The sequence below is a fragment of the Pistacia vera genome, unplaced genomic scaffold, assembly GCF_008641045.1.
Source record: "Pistacia vera cultivar Batoury unplaced genomic scaffold, PisVer_v2 Contig218, whole genome shotgun sequence".
NCBI lineage: Eukaryota > Viridiplantae > Streptophyta > Magnoliopsida > Sapindales > Anacardiaceae > Pistacia > Pistacia vera.
In genome coordinates this window covers 1,135,910-1,146,837 of record NW_022196022.1, presented here as the reverse complement: position 1 = coordinate 1,146,837, position 10,928 = coordinate 1,135,910, and the positions used below count along the sequence as shown (strand labels likewise).

The following is a 10,928-nucleotide window of genomic DNA, read 5'->3' as shown; positions in this document are numbered from 1 at the left end:
TCTCGTCAAGGGGTCCCTGCGGGTGCCAATTATCAAACCACAAAAAAGTATCCTGTCCATTATCAAGAGTAGTCTGAATATGCTTTCTAACTTGTTCCCTCATTTCAATAATTTACGCCAACACCAACTAGCATCCCATGCAACATTGATATTCCAAAAACTCCTCCCCTTCAACCTGTAAGTATGGATCCATTTGACCCATAAGGAGCCCCTTCCTGACAATATACTCCAAAGGTGGTACAACATCAACACAATGTTCTTACTTCTGAGAGACCGAATTCTTAGACCGCCCTTATTTTTAGGAATACAAACTTCTTTCCATGCAACCCTTACCTTCCCTTTGCTCATGTCATTGCCAGACCAAAGAAACGAGCACAAAAGTTTTTCTATTGTCTGGATAACTGAGCCAGGAAGAATGAAGACAGAAGCCCAATAAATATGAATAGAAGAGAGCATCGAGATAATTAACTATAGCCTACCAGTATAAGATAAACTTTGATTTTTCCATGACTTCAGCCATTGCTCCACCTTATCAATCAAGCGCAAACAATCTCTATGAAATAATTTGGTGGTAATAAGGGGGACACCAAGATATCTGATAGGCAGTTTTCCTTATCAAAGCCCATAATATTGCTAATAACAGCTCGGTGCTCATCTTTCACATTATAGAAAAATGACGAACTTTTGGCAATGTTTGGAACCATGCCAGATACTTCAGAAAACTCTTTAAGGGTGTCTCTCAATACTTGAACCGAGAAAGGGTCCCTATGGCAAAAGAGGAATAAGTCATCCGTAAAGCAAAGATGACTTATCACAAGTTTATCACAATAGAAATGGTATTTGAAACCCCTCTTTCCCAAATTTTATGACGGATAATGAGAGATAAAACCTGCATTACCAACGTAAATAAGTGAGGGGAAAAGGGGTCCCCTTGCCTCAATCCTCTTTTCCTTGAAAGAACCCATGATGTTCCCCATTTATATCCACCAAAAAAGAAGGAGTGGTAACACATTCTTTGATCCATCCTATCATTTTTTCCGAGAGAAGCCAAAATATTTCAGGGTTTGGATCAAGAAGCCCCAATCAACACTATCATAAGCTTTTTGTATATCCACTTTAAAAGCACATCTAGCAGCTCTAGTACTACGGTGGTAGTTCTTAAATAACTCTTGAGCTAACAAAATATTGTCACTTATACGCCTGCCTGGAATAAAGGCTGATTGATTCACTTCCACAAGGTCTCCTAAGCACCCTTTCACTCGGTTAGCTATAATTTTGGAAATGGCTTTGTAGAGCACATTACAGCAGGATATTGGTCGGAAATCACCCACTTTTTGTGGCACATCCAACTTTGGAACAAACGTTATCATCGTAGAGTTCACCTCCCTCAAAAGTTTACCATTGTTGAAGAAGTCAATAATTGCCTTTGACACTTCATCCCCCATAATACTCCAAGCTATTTTGAAGAATTTTGAGGAGTACCCATCTAGACCCGGAGCTTTGTCATCCCTGATATAAAAATAACACTTTTAATTTCTTGTTTACTAACCTCACTATCATGTTCACGCAATTCACCTAAGATACTTTGGACTGGAACAAACTATTAAAGCCTTCCATACTTGAGACCAAGGGAGCTATGCCGGGGAGATTCTGGTAACAATCCACAAAAGCTTTAGCCATAGCTTGAACTTCCACAATTTCATTCGAATCAAGAGATATTCTCTCTATTCGCCTGCCATTCAGAGAAGATTTCAGAGATTTATGAAAGAACCCAGTATTCTGATCCCCAACACTTAACTAGTGAATCTTGGACTTCTGTTTCAAAAGCCTTTCCTCATCCAACAATGCTTCCCTAAACGTCCCTGAAAAGACTACTTCTTGTTCCCTTAATTCTTTATTATGAGGGTTAACATCAAGGACACTATGAATATTTTCAACCTCTGTCCTAAGCACTACCACCTTTTGAGTGAGATTAACTTGCTTCATATTAAGGACTCTAAAGTAAGATTTGAGGGCTTTCAGCTTCTACACCACCGAGAATAATGGGAATCCAGGTATACGAGTATCCCAAACTTATTGAACCAATGGTCTAAAATCCTCCTTGTACACCAAATAGTTGAAAATTTTGAAAGGTCAAGGCTTACTCGACATGAGCTGGGGAAAAACAGTCACAACAAGGTTGTGATCACTTATCCCTTGAGGAAAGAAGAATGTATTAGCTCTCAAAAAAGTAGCCATAAAAAGGGAATTACCCATCACCCTATCCAACTTTTTCATAACCCCATTAACCCCATGGGGTTTACCACTCCACGTATACAAAATTTCATCTCTATTAATATCGTCCACCTCTAGATTACCAACACATTCCCTAAATTCCTTCATGCTCGTGGTAAAATAAGAGACTCCTCCCAGACTTTCACTTATATTCAGAGTTACATTGAAGTCGCCCATTAACAACCACGGATCATTTAACACTTTCTCCTTAAAATTCTCTAAATTACGCCAAAGCTCCCTCCTATTAATATGGTATTTGGCAACATAGATGACAGAGCAAAAAAAAGAATTATCACTAGTAAGCCCTCGGATGAGACAATGCATAACTTGGTCAGTTTTCTCTTGAACTTCCACACTATAGAAAGCTGGATCCCATCTTATAACAATCATGCAGCCCTGATTCCCTTGATCAGCATTGCAATCCCAATTCCATATTCTAAATGTATTATCAAAGATACGTAAACAATTATTGCAAGTTACTCTGGTTTCAAGTAAAGCACAAAGAGAAATACAACGATCCTTCACAAAATTACGAACCTCCGCTTGCTTTAGGGGTTGGATAAGATCCCTAATATTCCAACAAGCAATATTAACCATAAAGATTAAGAACATACTGGGGAGTTGCCCCTGCCTCCCCTTGCATCAGTACCCTATGGATGGTCCAAGTCACCCTTCCTTAATGAATTCCACCATTGAAGGATTATCCAATTCAATATCCGAATTGCCCAACTCTGATTCTTCTTCCATAACCATTTCCTTGTCTTCAACAATAGCCGAGGACCCTGTATTCTTAGGATGACTGGGAGGTTCATCTAGTCTCATCTCTAGGGTTGTAGCTAGACATTGGAAGACATTACTCACACTGATAGTTGACTTTACTTTTTGTTCTTTAGCCAATTTAGCCTTACACGGAGCAATTTCTTCGCGCGACTTTTTGGAGCCATTAACACCTAAAATGTCTCCCTTTTGTGATGTCCCTTTACCTTTTCTAGTAACAAGTTGGATCCTTTCATTATCCACAAATTTCACTTTATGCAAATCCCCACTTTCAACTCTACCCTCATGCCTAGGCTGTTGTAGGCAATTTGCATCTTTATGACTAAAAATAGAGCACTGATCACACTGAGAAGGTCGCCATTGATAATGAACACAAACACTCATCATCTTAGTCAAACCAGTCTCCTCACACAGGGTACAAACATTCAACATTTCGGGTAGTTTATGAGTAGCTTCAACTTCCACAAGAATTCTGGCATAACCAATACATCTAGAGCCCAATCTACAAGTGTCCTCTGTGACCTTATCCATTCCTAGAGGCTTGCATACTCCATTGGTAATATAGCTCAGGCTAACATTATTCCAAAACTCCAAAGGAACATTGAACAATTTCACCCATAGTGAAATTACCTGAGGAGCTTCTTTACTAAGTTCTGTAGCTGGACACCATTTCTGAAGGAGAATTGGACGGTTTTGAAAGAGCCATGGACCATCCTCCAAACATTGAATCATATCAGATTCATTCTCGAATTTAAAAAAGAAGAATGCTTTATTATTCATCATCACCTCAATGATCCCATATTTCCTCCACATTTTCATCGCATAAGATTGAACAATATGAAAGGGGGGTTTATTATCTATAAACGAGCCCACTAAACAATCTGCCCAGTGTTCTCTTCCCTCAATAGCAATTGAAATTGGTGGGAAAATTGTTGTCACTCTTGTTGCATCTGTAGACGGCTTAAAATACGTCATCGACCTTTTAACTCTTTGATTCCGATCGCCAGCAACTGACACTCAACTTTGTTGCTGATTGCCTATAAATCTCCCCACTTGGTTTTCTTCAACAACCCCCCACATGAGAGGCCTTTCCACCTTTTTGAAAATTTTCCAAAGAAATGGCCATTTGGTTGCTCCTTGAATTGGAATAATTGATTGTCGGCAACCCCTCCCTATTACTCAACTCATTAAAGGAAGTAGCACCCAACCCAATATCCTTCTCTAATTCAATCTGTTCAACCACAACTTGAGAAGTATCCAGCCCATAAGGAATTGTATTTGTTTCTATAATAGTCCCCCCTTTCAACCCATTCGAAGCTTCCATAGGCAAATTACCCAAATCATTAGCATTACCTCCAAGGAGATTATGGAGCCCATTAGAAATAGAACGGGCCTATAAAGCTTCCATCCCTTTATCCAGCCCAAGAGGCTAACCTCTGCATCCATCAACCACCGACACACCAACAATGGCCGTCGACATCTTGCCTTCTGCCGCTACCAAGGATTCTCCCTTTTATCTCGTGACAATGGAGTGAACCATACCATTAACTGGACCTTCACGCCGTGGAGGAAGGCTTCGCGACATGTTTTTCCTACAATCATTAGCTCCCAACAGAGGAACGTTTTCAGAAGGAGAACTATGACCGACTTGAGATTGCCTCCCAATACCATTCACCATTGTTCCTTTCTCCGCGCAAGACGAACTTCGAGCTAGTTGAAGAGCCCGAGTTCCATTCCTTGCATTAGTATCATTTAAGGATTCCACTGATTCCATATTGAGATGGGATGTTCCAGTTCGATGATTATTAGTAAGATTAATTTCAATCTTGCCCCCTGTGAGTGAATTCATCATACCAAAAACCTCAATTTCATCACAATCTGCGATTATTTTACCATCCCCCCTATGTTTCTTACTACCCAAAGAAACTCTTAATTCCAATTCCTTTCGCAAGCCCTTCTTTACCAACCCCAATTTCTCTTTCACTCCCTTCTTTGTTTTCATAATCTTGATGTCACAAGATGTCATAATCAGGTGATCCCCCTTCCGAAATTACAAGGATTAGTGAGTTTCAAAACAGGCACAGACAAAGACTCCACAATGTTTTTTATTGTTCACTTTTTGTTTTTTCTGAACTGAATTCTATCTTAGTGAACATTATTAGCTCGTGTGCTGAGCAAACCCATAAATAATTTTACAGAAGTGATTTACTAACCCGATAAATTTACCCCTAAAACTAGTTTATCTTCTTAATTATTTAATTTAGAATTTACATATACATCTTACAAGTATTTTCTTGAAATTTATAGATGTCAAACTTATAATAATATACAAGGAAAATAGAATGTGTTATATATTAATTACATTAATTAAGAGGTACATATAGATGATAGTGTAACCAATGTTTTAATAACCAATCCGGGGTGAAACCCAGTAAAGTTGCCAAGTCCTGAGTTGACCGGTCAAACCGGGTTTCAAAAAGTTTAAAATTCAACCAATACACCCCTAAAAATTACAGTTAAGTCCGTACAAGTTTAAAATTTAGCAAACACACCCCAAATACAAATCGGCTGTCAATTGGTTGATGGAGGCGACACACCAAACGCAATCCAAATCATCTATTAAGCCCATTCCCTAGAAAATCTACTGAAGATTTGGCCGAAATGGAACCACCATAGCCAGCGTCGACAACCTAGGCCAGATCTTACCATCGCTGACATAAAAAACCCTCCCCATCATCACGAAAATACTTCCCCCCAGCCTCCTGACCAAAACCCATCTCACCTTACCCCCGTTTACCTCGCCAATCGCTAGCAAAAGTCAGTTGTTGTCGCCATTGGTTTTTTTCGATTTCCAGTCAATTCACTCACCAAAAATCACTTCCGTCCACCATGGCACTCATCAACACTTCCTCTTCAAAAGCTTCAACATCCCGACCTTCAATTGTTCACCGATCATCACTCCAAATTCTAAGGTAATTGGTGAATAGGGAAATCGGTAACCTGGCTCAGTGAAGGCTCCACGTCTCGATTCAACCGGCCAAGCCAGATCGGTTTTTAAAACTGTGAGTGTAACGAGATCGATTTTTTTAGCGGAAAACATAAGAAAAAGATTGTGAGAAACAACCAACAACCAACTACCAACCACCAACATCATATAATAATAATATGCCATCAACCAACAACCAACTTTAACCTCTTTTACACTCCTTATGAGTTATAACTCACTCTTTTATCACTATTCAAATCATAAATCGTACCTCCAGTCATTGTTCAAACAATATAGTTGCATATACTCATTACACATTACATTTTTCTTAAAAAAAAATTAAACTAATTATAAAATTACTAAGTGAAAATTTAACTATTAAATTAATGGAATTAAATTTGACAAAACCAAATGTGCAATATTACCCACCCATGAATAACCCCTGTATTGAGTTTGTAAGGTGTTCAATAGGCTTTGGAGATTAGTTGAATTATACGCAAACTGCCTCAGTGTCTCAAACATCCCGGTACCACAAAAAAGAAAAAAAAAAGGATTGTCCCTGGTAATATTATAAAACTAAAGTAATATAAATAAAAGGGAGAAAGTAATATAAAGTAGAGAGATAAAAAGACGAGAGAATCAGGAGTTGTTACATTCACGTTGTATGAAATCTCAATTTATAAACTTATTTATATATTTTTTTTAGAAGATTTTCACTTAAACATCACAGTCACTAATGATACATACATCATCGCAAGACCCCAATAACTTTTACAAGATTTTTGAATTTAATAACTTGACTTGACTAATCAAGAATCTCAAACAAAGCATGCTTTAGGGTTAATTAATTAAATGGCTAAAAGGGAAATGCCCAAAGTGAAATTGAGTTGATGTAAATTGTTTACATCATGAATCATGTTGATGAATACAAAACAAAACAAAACCATTTGTTAATGAAAATATTGAGCCAATCAAAGCTTCAACATTAAGCCATCTCTTTCAAGTTCCCCAGCTACCCACTTTGTGGCCATCCTGTAATCAACCTTCTTCTTCTTCTTCTTGAAGAGCCACCAGCCTCACCCACCACATCTTTCACTTAACTTCTTCATCAGTTTAATTTCTTGGTATCTCCTTACAATTAATTTGATGAAGAAGCTTCCCTAACATTCCCTAAGATTAGAGTACACCTATTCTCTCTTGGTTCGACTTTTATATATCTTCGAAAATAAAAGAGAATCTTAATTTAACTAAAAAAATTACTTTATAACAGCTTTAGCTTTTTATTTATATATATTTTATGTAATTGACTGACTGTTCCTACTATATAATCTTCTAGATATAGTCATATATAGACGATTTTATTCTAACTGGAGGTGTACTTTTCAAAACTGTTTATTTTTGTTATTTTTCAAATCTTACATGATTAAAACGTTATAATTAACTAGTTATACAAAAACCTGCTTTCCCAATATGATCATCAAACCATCTTCTTCATCCTCTATATAAATATGTGTTTGAGTGATACGGTTACTTGTACTGAATTAAACAAAATCAGTAAAACCATACTTCTCCAAATCTGCTAATAAAATTTGCAATTTAGAGAACATGCAAATCCAAACCATTTCTAGAGAAACCATCAAACCATCTTCTCCAACCCCTGACCATTTAAGAAAATATAAGCTTTCTGTTCTAGATCAGTTATGTCCTGAAGTTCACTTCCCCATCATTCTCTTTTACTCTTCACCAGGCAAAGATACCGCCGAAACTTCTCGCCATCTCAAAAACTCCCTCTCAAAAATATTGACCCTCTACTACCCTTTCGCAGGGCGCGTCAAAGATGATGATACTGTTGATTGTAACGATAATGGAGCCCTCTTCATTGAAACCAAAGTAAGCAGCCAGATGTCTGACATTCTTAAACGACCGGAGAAGGATGTGATCAAACAGCTGCTACCATATAAGATACATGAAAAGATAATTGGTGATCCCGTCAATCTAAGCGTGCAGGTCAATTACTTTGCTTGCGGTGGTATTGCGATCGGTGTTGGGTTTAACCATAGGGTTGCTGATGCAACAGCTGCGGCAAACTTTGTTAAAAACTGGGCTAAGGTTGCTAATCCCAGTAACAATGAGGAAATTAAGAATGTGATTTTTGATTGCACTTCTTTCTTCCCTCCGCAGGATTTAGTAGAATTAAGGAAGAGTAGTCTTTTCCAAGGTCAATATGCATCGACGGACCCGAACGTTATATCAAAGAGGTTTACATTTGAAGCTGCTAAGATAGCCGCTCTAAAAGAAGAAATCGGTAAAATTGCAGACTCAGTGGATCGTCCATCACGTTTCGAGGCAGTGTCTGCGGTTATGTTGAATGCTATAACAGCAATGACTAAAGACCCTGCACAATTTGTAGGATTCATTCCTGTGAATCTGCGAAACAGAATGAAGCCAGAAATACCGGGGGATTGTATGGGGTGCGTGAGTCAAATGACAATGGCAAATTGGTCGAACATGGAGACCGGAGTTGGTAGTAATAGTATAGCGGGAGATCTTCACGAAGCTATAAAGATGATGGATGATAATTTTGTAAGAGAGTTTCATGCATCTGGAGGGTACATGAATTTCGTGAAAAGTTTACCGGTAGAAGAAATGGCTAAGAATAATATAAAAATGAAGTCGTTTGTTATAACTTCATGGTGCAGACTTCCATGGTATGAAACAGATTTTGGGTGGGGAAAGCCCTTGTGGATGTGGGTAAGCTCTGCGGCCAGGAACGAAAACATTGCCATTCTCACGGATAACATTGATGGTGATGGCATAGACGCATGGGTTGGTTTGTCAAAGGAAGACATGATTAAATTCGAACAAGATCCTGGCATCAAGGCTTACGCTTCTTTCGAACCAGCCAAAATATGAAATTCACTTTCACTTTGACATTTCAATTATTCAATAAGTGAGCTATTGCCCGAGCAGCAAGTGTTTGGAGGTCGGATTAGTAACATCAGTTTAATATATCTTTCTGTTTCCATTTGCATTAACTCATAATAAGTAAGCGCTTGAAAATTCTTCTGTGTCTTAAGTGCAAACTTTATGAAGTTAATTAATTAAAAAAAAAAAATTTCTCTTTTTTTTTTTTTTTTGGGTGGTTTATTATACCATTTGAGACTTGAGTGTTTGTAATTTTGGAGATGAATTGGTAGAACAAGGTTCTTGTTCTAATGATAGGAAGTTTAACCAAGAAAAAGAAAAGAAAGAGATCTTAATTAAGCATACAGTCTAATAGTAAAAATTCTTACACTAGATAAGAGGAGTAACATGATTCGTTAAATTCATAATCCCTATCATGTTCAATTTATCTTAATCTTTAGTTTAATGAGAGCACCTTTTAACGGCTTGGCTTAGTTTTTCCTACTTATCACCTAAATATTTTACTTATGCATGTGACATTTTATCGAATGCTTGGTTGTACAATAAGCAGCCGAGCCGAGTATCTGGGCATCGAGCTCGGTTTTATGATGAACAGTATCAAGTTCGAGTTCGAGTCGAGCTGTCCAAGCTTGAATACTTGGACTCGAGGCGAGCTCACGAGTATGGAGGGGTACTCGAGCTCGTTCGAGCTCGAGCTTCGAGTTATTGTGAGAAGGGGATTGTTTTGTCATTTTAAAACTTGAAAAAAAAAAAGTTACAAAGCTTGCAATTTAGCCCCCTAAGCACAATGAGGCTCGTGAGCCTATCGAGTTGAGCTTCGCTTGAATCAAACTCGACTCGACCCTTTAAACGAGCAACTTGAGCTCGAACTCGACTCAATTGACTTCGAATCGAGTTTGAGCTTTTCACGAGCCGAGCTCAAGTAGTTCGAGAACTGCTCGACTTGCTTCTCATTCCTCCATAAGCTAATGTCAATAATCTCAAGCATAAACTAGCCATTTGGCCAATTTATGAATTTCATGGAACCATTATTTGTATTTTAAAATATAAAACTGATTAAAAATACGAAAAATGAAATGTATTCAGTATGTTTGTCATTTGAAAACATGAAAAATGAAAACATCTTTGGCGGTGACTATCTAAACACATGAAAAAAAGAATAAAAATAAGAAATTTACACAACCGATAAATCCTTTCAAAGTATCACTATTTTGTTTCCCAAAAACTTGTCTTAAATATATCAAATATTTATGTATGTAAAAAATCTTTTATTTAAAGTAAACGTTTTTGTTTTAAGAGAGGGGAGAAAAATTATAAAAGGTGAAATAGAACAAAGGAGATAATCTTCCTCTTCCAGCCTTCCTATTCTAAATATATTATATATGGACTCTTTAGTTATCCTTTTATGAAATAATCTTATCTTCCTACTCTCCTGTTAATCAATGTTTTTATATGGGGACCGGGCCTTGACTTGGTCAAGGGCCAGACCCCAGGTTGAGCTATTGATTAGTCCGAGCGACGGATCGGACGGTGACATCAAGTTAACGTGGACATGACGTAATAAAATTTTAAAACTCTAATAATTAATAAATTTCTAAATAAATTTACTGATTTAGCCACCAGTTCTCTAACCTAATGGTTGAACTGCAGTTTGATATTGTTTCCATCGGTTCAACCCCAAGTCAATCCAGTCTAATGGCTAAAACGGTTTATATAATTTAAAAAGTCAGCCAATTTCCTCACTTTACACACAACTCAGTTGTGAGAAAGAATTAATAAAAACTTCTCATTTCAGCCCTCTTTATTCTCCTCTTATTTGCAATCTCTATTAGTTTATTTTATTACAATACACATAAGATCAACTTTATGATTTTTTACCACATTTCAGCAGGATCCATCGTTCATGTATTTATGTATTGAAGCGGTACATGCTTAGTGATTTAAGCTTCTTAACCGATCACATTAA

At 37.4% G+C, this 10,928-nt stretch overlaps 2 protein-coding genes across 2 annotated transcripts; one reads left to right on the top strand and one right to left on the bottom strand.

Moving 5' to 3' along the window:
• Positions 1-2,133: 2,133 nt before the first annotated feature.
• LOC116130204 lies at positions 2,134-4,026 on the bottom strand. The gene is made up of 2 exons (XM_031415941.1): positions 2,945-4,026; positions 2,134-2,842 (listed from the first exon to the last, which is right to left on the bottom strand). The coding sequence occupies exons 1-2, from the start codon at positions 4,024-4,026 to the stop codon at positions 2,134-2,136; spliced, it is 1,791 nt and encodes a 596-aa protein (XP_031271801.1).
• A 3,556-nt stretch (positions 4,027-7,582) lies between these two features.
• On the top strand, positions 7,583-9,301 carry LOC116130250 (stemmadenine O-acetyltransferase-like). The gene has a single exon (XM_031415995.1). The coding sequence runs from the start codon at positions 7,643-7,645 to the stop codon at positions 8,948-8,950; it is 1,308 nt and encodes a 435-aa protein (XP_031271855.1). The 5' UTR covers positions 7,583-7,642; the 3' UTR covers positions 8,951-9,301.
• Positions 9,302-10,928: the final 1,627 nt, after the last annotated feature.

Excerpts from the sequence above, each read along its gene's own strand:
- LOC116130204 (XM_031415941.1), bottom strand. The coding sequence starts at position 4,026 with ATGACGTATTTTAAGCCGTCTACAGATGCAACAAGAGTGACAACAATT. Across the intron at positions 2,843-2,944 it reads GTGGAATTCATTAAGGAAGG|GGATCTTATCCAACCCCTAA; the intron begins GTGACTTGGACC and ends TTGGAATATTAG.
- LOC116130250 (XM_031415995.1), top strand. The coding sequence starts at position 7,643 with ATGCAAATCCAAACCATTTCTAGAGAAACCATCAAACCATCTTCTCCA.